Raw genomic sequence first — 16,397 nt, 5'->3', positions numbered from 1 at the left:
AAGGAGACCATGGAACAGTTCCATGTACGGTAGATACAGCTTGTTCAATGCTAGCATGGGGGCCTTTTTTTTTATACATACCTAGTAGTATTGGATACCATGGGCTAAACTTTAGTAGTGTCACATCGGATATTCGGATGCTAATTAGGAGAACTAAACATGAGCTGGGCCTGTTCGCTTCAGCTTATAAGCCGGCTGAAAAGCTGAAACGGCTGATTTGTTGTGAGAGAAAAATACTATTTGGTGGCTGATAAGCCGATTGAATAAGCTGAAGCGAACAGACCCAAAACTAATTGCACAGACGGAGTCTAATTCGCGAGACGAATCTATTAAGCCTAATTAATCCATCATTAGCAAATGGTTACTGTAGCACCACATTGTCAAATCATGGACTAATTAGGCTTAATAGATTCGTCCCGTGAATTAGACTCCATCTGTGCAATTAGTTTTATATTTAGCATTGTTTAATACTCCTAATTAGTATCAAACATCCGATATGACAGGTGCTAAACTTTAGCAGGTGATATCCAAACACCCCCTTAGCATGGGGCTTTGAGATCACAAGATCCATGACGGTATCAACAGTATAGAAACTCATCATGCTTGCATGGTTGCTACTGACACTACTGGAAAACTCAGCATTCGTTCCGAGACTTAGTACCGGTTAGTTTTTGACCCGGTACTAATGCTCACATTAGTACCGGGTCTAACGGCTAGTTCCCCAAGAGCCCCTCGGGACCTCCTTTAGTACCGGTTGGAGCCCCCAACTGTTACAAACTTCCCTCCTATAAATCAGACGTCTTCTTCCTCCTGACTGTCAATGTTTTAGACCGGCAACCCGCCTAGGGGGTACCCTAGGTGGTCTTTTGTGCAGTGGGTGTTGTCGAGAATCAAGGAGTTGATGGTGACGCAAGGAACACGATTTAGATAGGTTTGGGTTGCTAGATCGCGTAATACCCTACGTCCTGTGTGTTGATTGTATTGAACTTGGATGAGTTGTCTTTGAGGGGGGGTCCCTGCTCGCCCTTATATGATCGGGGGAGCAGGGTTACAGGCTAGAATCCTAGTCGGATACGGTTATAGAGTTCTACTCGGTGTAGACAGAGTAGTTTCCATATGTATGTTGACTAGTCTTCGGGAGTTCGAGTGGGCCACGCTCCTTTGCCGCGTAGCCCCCGAGCCTTGATTACGTCCGAGCACGCCCCTTAGTGGACCGCACAGGACCTACTTGTGGGCCTGGGATGCATGCCCGACAAGCTCCCGAGTACTTTGTAGTCGAGCGGAACAGTTCCGAGTACTCAGAAGCCACTACCAGAGTAATTCCCAGTGTTCAGCGGTTGTAATGTCTTTGAGTACTCGAATACTGTCGTGTGGCTGGAAGGTACTCTTCGTCTGTTTTTACTTCGAGTTACTTCTACCTTGGAGAAATTATATGGTAGTGCGATGACAATCGCACTCCATATGGAGTAGCCCCCGAGCCTTAGTTTGAATCGAAGAATCAGGCTGAGGGTCAATCCCGTGTTCTAGTTATTTGGCTTTAGTAGTCTTCAGAAAAAAGAAAACTTTATCCAACGGGTACGGTATCCGCAGCCCCCGAGCACTTTAGGTGATTTTCCGTGGTCGATGAAGTGGTCAAACCTCTTGATTTGAGTAGCTGTTGGATATTATGGTAATAAATCTGATTTATATCTGACCGTTGCTTAATTGCCGCTTGGAATCCGGAGGTGATGGGGATATAACGCGGCGGGCCCGCTTATGATTAGGGTTACGTTCTTTTTAGCAGATCTATTTTGTCCCCCTCCCTCCTTTTTCCTGTTCATCTTTGAGCCGTCGTGCTTTCCAGTGCCGCTACCGCCGTGGTAAAGGAAACAAATACGAAATACTAATATAAAATAAAGAAACAGAAAAGAAAATAAGAAAATAAATAGAAAAGAAAAAAGAATTTAGTACCGGTTGGTATAAATAACCGGTACTAAAGGCTCCCTTTAGTAACGGTTATTTGATCCGGTACTAAAGGCCCCCTTTAGTACCAAAGTAGCAATGCCAGTTGCACAACCGGTAGTAAGGGGGGTTAGGATCCGATTCCGAAGGCGCTTTTCCAGCCGTGTGAATTTGCAATTACCATATTTAGTGTTCATGGATCAAACCATTTGTTACGAGTATTCAGAGATCAAACTACATTAAAGTTCACTGAACTTTTCAGGTGGATATAGATGTGGAAGGTGCACAATCCATGTCCTGATCAAATAAGAGCCGCCAACGGGTGGTTAGAAAGGCGCCACCATAGTTTAAGCTATCTCCAGCTCTAGATACCAATACTTTTTCAAGGTACAGGTCATCAACACCGTTGCACTCATGCTCGCGTTGCTGTACTACTGTCTCCCCCAAGGCCCCAACTGACCTGACAAATCACGCTTCACAAGCAACACATTAGCACACGTAATCAGCTGACGACGCAAGCAAAGCCAGCCTAACTCCTGACCAAAACCGGCCTGTACTGTTCCGATGCAAGAAGCGGTCAATCCGCCGCGGCCGGCCGGCCAACGGGAGTTCAGACGGAAATCACCGCGGGAGGCAGGTTATCCCGCTGAAAAAAATGGCCTTCTGGTGCGTGCTCCCGTCCTGCCGGCCGGCCAGGCAGGTGGAGCGCATGAATACAGGCCGGCAGAGGGGGGTGGGCTGCTGGGCGGAGACGGTAGCTCGCTGGCTGCCGCAAGTCATCAACCACTACCCCGAGGAAAGACGCATCGGCAAGGCAAGTCATTGGCTGGTCGGGCCATGCCTACCTCTCTTCCTTACGCCTTTGCCCTTTGGCTTGGCCTGCTGCTGCAATTTGTGTTTATATTTTCCGTCCGTGCGATGCGTGGTTTCTTCATTTTCTTCATGAGGCTCGGCGAGAGCGAGACATCGACGTCCCAACCATTTCGTTATATTTTGCTTTAGTTTATTTTTTCTTCTCGGCTTACGTATACGTCCATTGGTATCGTCGTCGTTGCCGCCGCGCGCCTATTAATTCAGCAGCTTGCTGCCTTGCTATTGCCTTGTTCCGTTGCCAGTAGCCAGCAGGTTCTCTCTTGAGCTTGCGTTGGGAGCTTGGCTGCAGAGGAGCAAGAAGAAGGTCAGCTCGGCTAGGAGCAAGGGTTGGCTGGGAGCGTGCGATGTTGGCATGGTTCAATCAAATCGGGTGATCTTTGCCCTTGTGATGAGGTGGTGGTGTCTTCCTTTGATCTGATTGAGCCGTGCCAATATCACAAACTTCCTAAGCCTACTACAGTTTATGCGTACTACTCCAACTACTTTCTCAAGGTATGGAATTTTTGCGCAATTTTTTCTAAATTTTGGTTTTGCTGTTGCATCAAGTCCTTTGTGATGTACAGTAGTAAGGAGAGATATTGTTGCTGTTGCTGGCAATATCAGGTCAACTTATGAGTATAGCTGGCAGTAGTTGACGACCTATGGTTTTCGAGTGATGGTTATCTTTTGCTATTTATTTATGTAAGAGTGTGACGAGTCAAGATGACACATGATGGGTTATATCAAAGTACGAGTTGCATTTTTCTTAAATAAATTTTGCCCGGAGTTCTTGAGATGATGATGTGCACATGGTAAATTGAACTAGTGCATATCGAACTACCGTTTCGCTTTCTTCAGTAATAAGTAATTAAAATCCACATGTGCAAATCAAACTATATCTCTACAACAAACCAGTTTCATATCCATAGCGCATAACGGAAAATACTTTTGACATGGGGATTTGTAGAGCAGCAGATGTTGGTATAGAAGTAGAGTATGTACCCCAGTGCGGCACTGATGCTAAAAAGTTAACTTTGTACTGGTTGCCATGTTAAGAAAAAAACTTATTTGGATTAGTATTCAATTTGCCTTAAATTTTTCAAGTCTTTGGTCGTGTAACTAAATGCAAACACAATCGTCCATACTGCTGAACACATCCTTCTATTGGTTTCACACATTGTTTTACAAAGTTTGGTGTGCTTGCACGATCCTCATAATTGCCGGTTTGTTTGTCACGTGAATGGTTTATGCATTATGTTCATGCCTCTCGTTACATTGAGACGACAAGAGGCTCAACCTCCTGTATTGAGACTGTTGACAGATGACTAAAATCAAACGGCACATCAGCCCTCATATGTATTGTCGGGATAGATCCCAGTATCCGTAACGAAGAAAGAGATGAACTCCTACTAGAATTCATATATAATCCTATTAGGACTCATATCCTGTAATCATACTAGGACTTCTTGTAACTGACTAGTAATTCCACCCCTGGAATATATAAAAGAGGACAGGGGTTCCTAGATCGGTAGGCCAAGACCTCATAGAACCACAACAGAGGACCAAATTCTCAACACCAAACAATACCCAAGCGCGGGGCGTAATATACAACACCACAAACAGGACGTAGGGTATTACGCTACTTTGGTGGCCCGAACCTGTATAAATCTGTCTTGTATCCTCGCTTTTACCATCAAGTTTCAGATCCGGCAATCCCCCACCAACCAATCTACTACCTCGCAATACCCTCGGTAGGTTGCGAGTATAAAGTACCAACATCTGGCGCGCTAGATAGGGGTGATCGTCGAGATCATCCAGCAAACTTGAAGGACATCATCATCAAGATCAATCTACTCAACAAGAAGCAAGTCGCCGAGTCGGAGTTCCAAGCAGACAAATCTACGCCGAGACAGAATCGATGCGCTCCGTGTTCTAGTCGAAGATCGAGTCGGTTTCTATCGCAGGCTGCTGCATACGGCTCGTCGATCAAGGCATAGGCAAATCCGATTCGAGTTGGGAGATCAGGCAGACCGAGGGACCCATGCCATAATTCCCAAGATGACAAAGATCTGTTACAGTCACGCACGAGGACCCATGCCATAATTCCCAAGATGACAAAGATCTGTTACAGTCACGCACGGATTGTAGTAAATAATCAGCTCCAACTACTCTTCGTGAAAAGCAATTTTGAGGGATTTCTACTACACGCACATGGAAGGCTACCACAAGACCTCAAAATCATAGCCTAACGTACATAGAAGATGTACGCGAGCACTGCTACCCCGACGTCCAACCGCATCAAGTCACCGACGACTACTTCGACTACTCGTCTCGACTAGAAAACTAGTTGAGGACGGTCTACTTCGACTACTCGTCTTGACTAGAAAATTAGTCGAGGGCGGGTTCCACATGATCAACAATTAGTCGGAATTGACTCTGACTAGTTGGCTTCATCAACAATCGACACGGCTTCATCGACAATCATCCACAAATCAAGCTAAGTCACTTTTTTAATTATTTTATATAATTTTTCCGGCTTGTTTTCCACATGCAAGGCAACATGCCAAGTACTTATTTATGTACGCCTCTCGACGGTAATTACCCTCCAGAGATACACTTTGCCGACTATTCTTGGGGCATGTTGACTGACAGCCATGGGCTTGGTACACCGAATTATGGAGGCTATCACCACAGGTTTGGTGCACTGAGTTTTGGAAGCTCCGCCACAGGCTTGGTACACCGAATTAGAAGGCACTGCCACAAAGTTTGGTGCACTAAGTATTGGAGGCTCACAGCGGCTACACCCTAGTGAGGCACGAATCCTATGCGCGGCAACACACGCTCTCCACGCCTAAAGATAGAAATGTTTTAATGACTACTTTACGCGCAATCTCGCAAGTTTTTTTGTCGCAATGCTGACTACTTATTTTCAGTGTCTTCTCTTAGGGGTTGTTAATCTACACGAGCAGAACACGCCTTAATTCGTAAAAGCCTCAAATCTTCTGTCATGACTAAACGCTAGGACGCGAGACAAAGATCTTCATAGCAGCAGTGCCAGTACGCGTACACGAGATAAAGATCTCACATGCAGTGGCAATGGCTAAACAGGGACTGAGAGCCTAAACGTAAAAGGCTAACTATTCGAAAAAAAATATGACCGAAACAAGAGCATGACACATAACATTTATATTACATTCATCACTGAATAAATTTCAATAGTTTCAAAATTCTACAAATATGTTAAATAATATATGCATCTCTTTTTCAGGTCAAGATTCGATGACGACTCTCCAGGACGCTCAGCGTACCTCCAATGGCTCTGCTAGCTCCCAGGCTCGGGGGCTAAGCACCGATTACTACTCATAACATCTCCAATGACTCAGCTAGTTTCCAAGCTCGGGGGCTAAGCGCCAAATAACTACTCAATGTGGCTTCTACGGCTCACCTGGCGCATAAGCTCGGGAGTTGGATGTCAAATAACTACTCGAAAGACGACTTGAGTGAAGACTAAACACCCTTGGATTGATTATTTAATCATTCCAAGACTCCGGGGCTGATAAGCTATACCCAACAGTTGATTTTTTTCAAGATGAAGAAAGAAAGATTCAAGATTTTATTGACCCTCAGCCCCCGAGCCTTGGAATGCGACTTCCGCTGCTCTCCATATCACATTCCAAAGATGAAGATTAAATTAAGACGATCAAGGACTTGAGCACACCATAGCCTCATGGCAGCTTTGAAGAACTTTGAAGATTCAGCCAGACAAAGTACTCGAGAAGCATTAAACTACTCGGTGAGGATCTGAAAAGTACTCGAAGACTGTTGCATTCGACTATGAAGCACTCGGGGGCTTGTCAAGGATAGATCCCCAATACCCGCACGGAAGGAAGAAGATGGACTCCTACTAGGATTCCCCTATAATCCTACTAGGACTCATATCCTGTAATCCTACTAGGACTCCTTGTAACCGACTAGTAATCTTGCCCCCTGGAGTATATAAAGGAGGGCAGGGGTCCCTAGATCGGTAGGCAAAGAACTCATAGAACCACAACAGAGGACCAAATTCTCAACACCAAATAACACCCAAGCGCAGGACGCAATATACAACACCTCAAACAGGACGTAGGGTATTACGCTACTCTGGCAGCCCGAACCTGTCTGAACACACCCAAACCTTTCTAAACGTGTGTGTGCGTTTATAGTTCCTAATCTCAACGAGCCCCACTAACCAAAATACTATCTTAAGCACCCCCTCGGTAGGTTGTCGGGTTCAAACATCGACATATACCCATCAAACATGTTTGGTTCTCAGCAGGACTTGTTTTGTCAAGCATTATTGCATAGTTAGTCAAATTTATGGAGTCGAAAAATAGTGCCAAAACCATTCATAACTTGTTGTCCAAGAGGTCAAGCATCGCCACAACTCCAGCTACATGTCTAGATGTGTGGACCTCATCAAGTGAAAGCCCAACAATTTGTAAGGGGTAGGAAACGATTCTAGGCTATATATGACTAAGCAGATGATAGTAAAAAAAAGTTGACTTTTACACAAAGTCTCTTGCTGCTCAATTGTGTTCATAAATGGTGAAGTTGGTTGCCCAACCTAACACACTACTAGTACTATGTGCACTACTGCCTCCAAGATGTGAATCGAAACCAAACATTTCCGAACATCAACCAGCTTGTATGTCATAGTTGTGACAAAATGTGGTGAATGCTTCAGAAGGCACAAGGGCCAAAGCTTGGCATGGCCTAAGCAGTCTAGATCTCATTCCCAAACTTCATCCGGTCTAAATAAGTTGGTGATATTTTAGACAATGACCGGCCCCACAAAAAATGTAAAGTATTGTTCAATATTTCTAGAAAAAAACTACTTAACACAGAGAACAGTATGAGCAACGTACAAAGAAACAAGTCACTACTTGTTGAAAATGGATAACATTTTTTTTAATTCAAAAATATTTTGGGCACATATGGATAGTATATGGTTAAACTTGTAAATGTATTTTGAGAAAGCATATCTTGAGAGTTGTGAAGTCTTTCCAGACGAATAAAGTCATCAAATTGTGACATGTATTTGAAAATAGAGGACTACAAAAAAAAAGGATAATACTGCAAACTTTACAACACTCATCATATATGTTGATCTAAATATCTATAGAACATTAAATAAAGAAATATAAATTTTGTATATATGTGCATAATAATTTTTATCTTATACAACAAACAAAGTAATAATAAACCTTACAAAAACTTAGTAATTTTTGCACTACTAAGACTAAAAAGCACCTGAATTAGATTATAAAGGGGCTCGAACATGGGCGTGGGGAGTGCTTCTAGTCACACGGTTTATAGACTTGTTACCAATATACAACATCCTTATTCTATCATCTCTAACAATTTTAATAGGAGAATTGATTAGATGGTATATTGTCCTATATGACTGTCTCTTGAGGGTCTTACTGGTGCTTGAGTAGTGCAAATTATGATGCTCACTCTATTTGAAAGCAGCACTTGATGCGATTCAAGTCTAGCTCACTCGACAAAAGAAGAGAATAAGACAGATCATGGGGCTGAACCCTTCGTATGCATCATCAACAGCAATCTAAGCATGTTCCCGCCAATGTTGTCTTGCTAATTGATTTAGGATGATGGAGCAGGGAATGAAAAAAAAATGCAATGGTGTGGCACTTATAGATAAAATCGTAGTGCTAGCAGCATTGCTTCGGCTTGAAAGCCTTAAGTGTTCTAACCTCATGAATATTATATTTGAACACCAACTTCATCATTTTTACCTCTCCTAATAAATTCAGAGTTCTCAATAGCAATGCAGTTGAAAGTTCAAATGAATAATTTTGAAGCTCACGTATGCATTCATTCTCAAAAATCCCTATCCTTTTTCAAATTCCAAAATTAAATGATCAGAAGTTGCTGATTGAATTTGTTAGCTTTTACAGTAGTTTTTTTAAAAGGTTGTGAATATATATAGAATGTGCTATTGGAAGAGAAGAGGAAGCTAGTTTTGGTAGTGCTAGCTTGTACACGCTACATAGAACTCATTTTGCCAAAAAGACAGAGAGAAAATAAAAAGAAAAAGAAAAAAGGGTCCAGCAATACTTACAATCTAGCGCGTGGTTGCATGATTGCATCACTGTGTATTCACAATGGCACAATAGCCCCTATATCTCCAGCCTCAAGCCTGACTGCAATGTGCATAGCTATCTGGATTCGGTAGGTGTATTCGACAGAATGACAAATCAGGTTGATTTGAAGTGTCATGTCGCACTCAAAATATGCCGTGTCTTATCAAGAATATGCACCTGATATATTTTTTTCTCACCCAAGTATTTTTACGTGGTCTTGTCAGCCCCCAATTTTTCCTCAAAATGCTCGAGTAAATCACCAGATCGAATACACTCTTATCATCTGCATACAAAGTTACAAACAGGAAGCATTGACAACACTCTCGCTTCACGTGGTTTTAAAAATAGAACCATGTTGCTTTTTACTCCATCCGTTCTAAATTATAGATCGTTTTAGATTTTTTAGATTTATTAATATTATTATGCATCTAAATATATTTTTTTCTCAAGAGAATATCATGCTATGTGTGCATGCCGCACACCACGTGATTCCACCACCATCATATATTGTCTGTACACAAACACATGTGGCAGATACTGTACGTGCATAATATCTATGCACCTATAAAAGTTAAAACCACCTACAATTTGGAACGGGGCACCACCCTGAGGATGTCCAGAAAATACTCGCTCCCTATTCTGAAAAGGAGAGTTGTTAAGCCCTTGTTTAGTTCACCCCAACTCCCAACTTTAGCACTATGCAAAAAGAAGATTCTCCATCACATCAAACTGGCGGTACATGCATGGAGTACTAAATATAGACGAAATTAAAAACTAATTGCACAGTTTTGTTGTATTTTGCGAGACGAATCTTTTGAGCCTAATTAGTCAATGTTTGGACAATAATTCATAAATACAAACGAAACGCTACAGTGTGCTACAGTGCTGTAACAGTAATTTAGCACCTCCAAACTTTGGCAACTAAACAAGACCTAAATCTGGTCATCTGTTTTGGGAAGTTCATCATCAAAATTTAAATAGACCAAGTCTCAAAGAAATGGATTTGGTTTATAAGACGATCGAGCAGAGTCTAAACTAATACTAGCTGCCATTTTAATTTGTTTGGGACTTGGGGATTTGTACACGCGCAACACCAGTAGCGGCCACTAACACGAAATGCTTACACCTCGATCAAATCCGATGGAAGAAGATACTAAGGCCACCGTCGCCGTCAACGCCGCCGCCGCCGCCCTTCAATTCGGGCCACCCGATCGGCTCCAGGAGGTGGAACGACTCCGCGTCGGGCGAGCCGACGATCCTCTCGAACCTCCCGCGCAGGTACTCCACCCCTCCGCCGGGCAGCCGGCCGGCGCCGGCGGTGACGGCCCGCAGCTTCTCCAGCACCCACCCCTCGGCGTCCGAGGGCCCCTCCCGCCTCGCCGCGTACCCGGCGCGGCGGCCATTGCAGTACACCAGCCACTTGGGCGAGGCGAGGAGCGCGCCGCCGCCGGGGGCCGCGGCGTGGGGCGCCCACTGGCGCTGGTACTCGAGCACGATCCTGCCCGCCGCCGCGATGTCCGCGCCGCCGAGGCCGGGCGGCAGGTCGAGCACGAGGAAGTGCTCGCCGCCGTCGTCCACTGGATGTTCTGTGGCGTCCCCGTGCTCCTGGAGGAAGAGGCGGACGCGGCGGTCGCCCGCGGAGGGAAGGAAGAGCGTGCCGCGGACGGTGGCGGACGTCGGCGCCGCCGGCGGGCACGGGAGGAACGTGGAGGCGAGGGCGCAGCGGACGTTGTTCCACCACGCGAGCCACGCGACGTGGCAGCTGTAGTACGTCGCCTCGTCCGCGGTGGCGGCGCCGCCGCCGTCCTCCACTGGCACGACCGCCGGCGGCATGGTGCAGCTGCACGCCCGCGCGCGTTCCGGGGACGTGGCGCGAAACAGACGTATATATGTGACGAGGAACGAGGGGGTTTTCGGTGTTTGACGCACGAGTTAGTTGGGATCCCTCTTGCATGCACACCGAGGAGCTGATCCGGCCGGCGTTAACAAACTCCTTCGTAATCCTCTCCAATCCAATCCATACTACGTACCTAGGCCATGTTTAGTCCCTCCAAACTCCCAACTTTGACACTATGCAAAAAGAAGATTCCCCATCACATCAAATTTGCAGTACATGCATGGAGTACTAAATGTAGACAAAATCAAAAACTAATTGCACAGTTTTGTTGTACTTTACGAGATGAATCTTTTGAGCCTAATTAGTCAATATTTGGACAATAATTCACAAATACAAACGAAACGCTACAGTTACGCATTTATGGCAAAATGCCAATTTGACCACTCCCGAATTGGGAACTAAACAAGACCCTAGTTGGATGCAACAAATTCTTGCATGCCATTCTAGCGGATGCATGGTAGACCGCGACGGTGCATCGGATCATGGCAACGGGTTTCCAGATTCTGGCAGCATGTTTGCGTTATATTTTTCAAATCCCGATTGAATCGTTATATTTCTTATCTTACAATAAGAGCAATAAACCAAGAACTCCATGAGTATATTTGACATTTTTCAACGAATTTTTTTTATTGAGCAGAGCAATGTTCCAGGTTCACGAGAAAAGGTTTATAGAATAAAAATGTTCGAACTAAAAGTGATATTTTTTTTCTAGAAATGCTAGAGAGAATGCTTTAGCTTCATGAGAAAATTGTTCCAAGCGATGAGAAAAATTGCTCGACTTTACAAGGAAATTAGCCCATAATAATAAGAATAATGATGCTTCACAATAAAATGGTCACCTTTATAAGAAAAATATTCCAGCTTCATAAGAAAAATACTAAATATTTTGAAAATAGTAAAAACAATTATACATGAGGAACAAAACTTTACACACCTGGGAGCAAATCAAACTCGTGGAAAAAATTTGCACATAAAATAAAATTTGAGGATATGTGACCAATATTGTAAAAATTACAGAACAAAAAGGGGGGAGGGAGTGGTCCGAGGTTGATCTGCCAACGATATGCGGATATATGGATGCGAGCATTTCCGGTGTGATGATGGTCGGGAGCCTAGAGATGGCTGATGGCGAGCGTGTAGTGTCACTTGGATCGTGCATGGCTGCGTGCTGCTACGAGCACCGACAATGGTATCCTCTTTTTTAGGAAAATCCTTATTTTTTAATAAAAATATTTTTTAGAATTCATTTTTAAGAAAACCATTGGTGAACATAAAGACTGAGCATGAAACTCTACGAGAACAGAAATATTAAATCCCCCCCCCCCCCCCTCCTCCTTGGTCAGTGGGCCCCACTTATCTCCTCCCTAATTTTTCTTCCTCATCCGCGTGCGTTCTTCCTTTGTCGCCACTTCTACCACCGTCCGCCACTTGAGTTTGGGTTAGCAGGTTCGGGTTCAGAGCTTGGTTACTAGGGCTTAGAGGGATGGCGGGTGGAGCAGCGAGGAGGCACCAGCGAGGTTAGAAAAGGTGGGACCAAAAAGGCCGCGGAGATCGGTGGCCAGTGTAGCGAGACTTCGGTTAGCAGCATGGAGTAGGGTCAGTCGGGGTGTCGGGCATTCGTGCGTCTTCCTACCGTACGTCCAGCCGCACACGCTTGTGATTTTATTCGCGGAATGTCATGGAGGATATATAGTACTGGCCTGGCGTAGATGCTTAGTGTCGACCGATCACAATCACAAATCGATGCCACGGTGCCCGTGGGCGCGTGCTGCCTTGTCTCAGTTGTGTGTGCCGTTCGTGCCCGTGCCAAGTCACCAAGCCATTAGCCATGTGACGAGCGGCCCAGCGTTTGTAGCCACGGCGCCCTCGTTTGGGGAACACGCCAACCACGGAGCTCCATTGCTGGCGCGACTCGCGAGGTGATACTCACCGCTGGCCGCTCTCCATCGTTCGGTGAGGTTTGAGGGATCTCAAGCCGGCAGCATGTGGCGCGCCGACGATGGCGAACTGGGACCGGTCCTAGTCTGCCGTGCTTCATTTCTGTGTTCTTGACCATTCTTTTTTGGTGTGAGCAAAACAGACTGGCAGGCATTACGGATTTGCCAAAACTGTGGGTTTAACAATATAGTAGCGCCTGCACCACTAAAGAAACGCCAGCAATTGACGGTCCTCTAAAAGAAAGGGGACGATCAATTCGCTTTTGCCAGTGTGTCGGTTGCCCCAGTCACTAAGCAAAAAAATTGTAGTAACAAGCATGCAGTTTGATCTGCCGCACATCTGTTTGATTGCCAGCCCCGATTCATATGGAAATCCCCTGCTCCAACTCTGCAGCCCATGGGTGATCAAACAGAGCCTGATTGTGCAGCCATTTCTACGCAGCACAGCGAGTCTAACGCCGATCGACACAAGGAACAAGAAAGCATCACATCACAAGCGTTTCCCCGGCAACTCAAGTTAACACGCCACACCAAAGCAGTTCTTAACACCAAGAACACCACCGGATCACACACCACAAACACGAAGCAAACCGTGACCGAACCTGAAAATACTAGAGCTACGTAGTAGGCGTCTCTTACTCTAACCATGCCGCATCGCGCTCCAGCGCCGGTGGCATCGGCGTCGGCGGCTCAGCAGGAGGGAGCACCAACCCGATCGATCAGCCGGTCGCCCCCCACCGAGCTCGCACATCTAGTAGGGGCTCTGTCCCTGCACGTTGCCGTGCGGGTTGTAGAGGCAGACGGTGAGCGTGGCGCCGGTGGCGCAGGTGGCCTGCGCGCAGCCGACCTCGGCGGTGCGGCGCCACACCACCTGCGTGTAGGTGCCGCACTGCCGCCCCGGCGCGCACGTGTTGTTCGCGTGGGTGTAGTACTGGCCCGTCGCCACCCACGACGCCACCACCTCGCCGGGCGCCGCGCGGTAGCTCGCCCACCCCTGGTTCGCGCCGTAGGGGCTGCCGCCCATGTCCGCGAACGCGCACCCGCCCTGCCGCTGCTGCCGCACCACCACCGCCGCCGCGGCCGACGCCAGGTCCCCGCTCCACCGCAGCGGGGCCACGCCCACCGCCGCGCGCGCCTGGTTGTGCGGCGCCAGGTACTCGTTCGCCGCCGCCGCTGCTGTCGCGTTGCTGCTGGTCCCGCCCTGCTGCGCCGCCTTGGTGACCGCGCCCGCGCCGCCCCGCGTCAGGGCGCGCGCGCCGTGGGCCGGCGCCGGCGCGGCGTAGAGCGCGAGGAGGAGGAGGAAGCACGCTGCGGCCATGGTCGTGGGGAGGAGGCGGTGGTGGCGGCTGCAGCGCGAGGGCACCATGAGATCTGGAGTAGGTGAGCTGAGTAATGGCTCAGTGAATGAGAGTGAGTGCGCGCGCGAGCTTGCTCGAAGTGTTGTCGGTAAGCGAGTTAAAGAAGAGAGCTGAGCCCCCGGCACCGGCAGATGGCGACGCCTGCCCGCTCGCGGCGCTTCTTTGTACTTGGTGCCGACCGCCACGGCGTGATGGCGCGGGCGAGGCCGTTCGTCCGATGGATCCATTGATCGGGCGATCTCGCAAGTGGCGCGCGGCGAACCTGGCGAGATCCGGGGGGTTGTTGGTTCGTGTCAGTGATCGATATCGTCGCCTCGTGGATGCGATCTTCCTGTCACTGGAAGATCCGATCGGCACTGTTTTTGTTGCGAAGTCTCGACGAGCTTGGCGGACGCGAGTCGGTTGCTGTGGACTTGTGGAGTGGGGACTGCGGAGTTGGGACGCCGCGGCACGCCGGCACCGCCCGTGCTGCCGTGCACCTCGGCCGAATCGCCGGAGGGATCGGCAAGTAAGTTTTCGTGCTTCATCCATGCCATGAAATGTGGGGAAAATGCGATTATTTTTTAAAGGAAAAATGCGATTATAGATCACTTACGACTATTGGTTCATTCGTATACAATGAACAAACTTCACATTGAGCCTATTTGGTTGTGCTACTTGCGGCTGGCTGCAGCTGCACAACCGAGTAGTCCGATTGTTTTGATCACGTTTGAGTTTATCTTTTTTTTAAAAAAAGAGTTGGATTTTTATTGATACAGTACTCTTACAACCAAGTTCCTGACCGGGTACCCCTGAAAAAAAGATAAAATGACACATAAGTCCATTACAGGAGCATCCAGTGCCCGTTACCGTCGCCGACCATCGCTGCTTCAACCTGGTCCTCCTCCATCTCCCGCAATGAAGAAGATGACCTAGAATAAAGCTTCCGGCCGATTCCCTATTCGACGAAAAGTCTTCAAATTTTCATCCGTTGAACGCCCTAGGCAAACCCCATTTTTATCGGAAACAGATATCAGTTGCATCACTGGCAAACTCCAGCCAAAAAGCAACAATCCCACAAAGGGGATCCAAGAACACCAGCCCGCATACAGGAGCAAGTGGAGTCTTAACCTCCAAGGGAAAACTCCTTGGAGGGACAAAATCCCGGTGAACACGCCACCAGTAAGAGAACACGCAAATGAAGAGAACGAAGGAAAAATCGTCGATGCCAAACCTCCTGCAGATGATACTGTTGCTGAGCTCCTCTCGCCCACAGACCACCACCGGAACCCGCCAACCGTCAACATAGTTGACATCGGAGAAGCTCGGGAAGAAACAAAACATTTCCGGCGAGATCCTCACCGGGAAGTAATCCAACTCTAACCTACCCAGATATGCACTATTAGAAGAGGATACGTACACCACCCACTGGATTCCCAACTCTCCAAGCTCACCGGCGCCCAGCCACCGGGGGCGAGGAAAGCCAGAGAATCCGGCGGTGGGGAAGAAAATCGCCTCGAAGTCGCCTATCTGGACGTATCAGGAAAACGAGACGCTTCGGGAGAGCTCTCTGGGAACTGGGATAGACGGATGGGGTTGGACTGGCATTTGAGTTTGTGTCTGGTCAAGCCCAGTTTCGTTTGGGCTCATGGCGCGACGCCAGGCCCCGTGCCTGGCGTACTGGGCCTTGCCAAACCTGTATTTTTAGCCCAGGATGCTCCGGGCCGAATTTGCTAATGATTAAGTTGGTCCGTACACTCTTTACTAGAGACAGCTCGTACAGCGTATAGAGAATATTGCTCCGAGGAAAATGGATGGCAGGTCAAGGTAGCATGTGGAGTTCTTGCTGTCAGGTGACGTTATTATAGGAATATAGCTACTCGAAGCACCTGTTCGATCTGTGGTATGCCTGATTCTGGGAAGTACTTATTGATAGAGTGCAATATGACGAAATGTATGTGGGCTCTGGAACGCGAGGAAATTACACCGCTGATGAGTGAAACTCACGAGACTAAGTCTAGGGGATGGTTAGCGGTTATTATCAGCTCGCTAAAGCAGGAGGATCTGATGAGGATGGTGGGCCATCTGGTATGCTCGCGGGAAGGCGATCTACGAGAGCTCTTTTCAAAGTCTTTCATCTACTCACTGTTTTGTAAACAATTTTATAACTGATTTGGAGATGATCAAGATGGTGCAGGCAGCGTCAATGAGACGTACCCAAGGTGTCCGACCTCGGTGGATTCCCCACCACTAGGCCATGTTAAAATCAATATCGATGCAGCCACTGCGA

General features: G+C 47.3%; 2 protein-coding genes and 2 long non-coding RNA genes across 4 annotated transcripts; 1 reads left to right on the top strand and 3 right to left on the bottom strand.

The window, feature by feature from the left end:
* Positions 1-2,191: 2,191 nt before the first annotated feature.
* On the top strand, positions 2,192-7,346 carry LOC140221444 (uncharacterized). The gene is made up of 2 exons (XR_011897222.1): positions 2,192-3,306; positions 6,062-7,346. It is a non-coding gene; the product is annotated as an uncharacterized lncRNA (long non-coding RNA).
* Positions 7,347-9,910: 2,564 nt separating this feature from the next.
* Positions 9,911-10,769, bottom strand: LOC140221260 (protein MIZU-KUSSEI 1-like). Its single transcript, XM_072290588.1, has one exon. The coding sequence runs from the start codon at positions 10,767-10,769 to the stop codon at positions 10,068-10,070; it is 702 nt and encodes a 233-aa protein (XP_072146689.1). The 3' UTR covers positions 9,911-10,067.
* A 2,486-nt stretch (positions 10,770-13,255) lies between these two features.
* LOC140221461 (STS14 protein-like) lies at positions 13,256-14,314 on the bottom strand. The gene has a single exon (XM_072291111.1). The coding sequence runs from the start codon at positions 14,134-14,136 to the stop codon at positions 13,522-13,524; it is 615 nt and encodes a 204-aa protein (XP_072147212.1). The 5' UTR covers positions 14,137-14,314; the 3' UTR covers positions 13,256-13,521.
* A 428-nt stretch (positions 14,315-14,742) lies between these two features.
* LOC117836219 (uncharacterized) lies at positions 14,743-16,110 on the bottom strand. Its single transcript, XR_004636039.2, has 2 exons — positions 15,342-16,110; positions 14,743-15,107 (listed from the first exon to the last, which is right to left on the bottom strand). It is a non-coding gene; the product is annotated as an uncharacterized lncRNA (long non-coding RNA).
* Between the last annotated feature and the right edge of the window lie 287 nt (positions 16,111-16,397).

The sequence above is a fragment of the Setaria viridis genome, chromosome 9 (genome assembly GCF_005286985.2).
Source record: "Setaria viridis chromosome 9, Setaria_viridis_v4.0, whole genome shotgun sequence".
NCBI classification, from domain to species: Eukaryota; Viridiplantae; Streptophyta; class Magnoliopsida; order Poales; family Poaceae; genus Setaria; species Setaria viridis.
This window is presented reverse-complemented; position numbering and strand designations above follow the sequence as displayed.

What these genes read in the sequence shown, in the direction of transcription:
- LOC140221260 (XM_072290588.1), bottom strand. Translation starts at nt 10,769, where the DNA reads ATGCCGCCGGCGGTCGTGCCAGTGGAGGACGGCGGCGGCGCCGCCACC.
- LOC140221461 (XM_072291111.1), bottom strand. Translation starts at nt 14,136, where the DNA reads ATGGTGCCCTCGCGCTGCAGCCGCCACCACCGCCTCCTCCCCACGACC.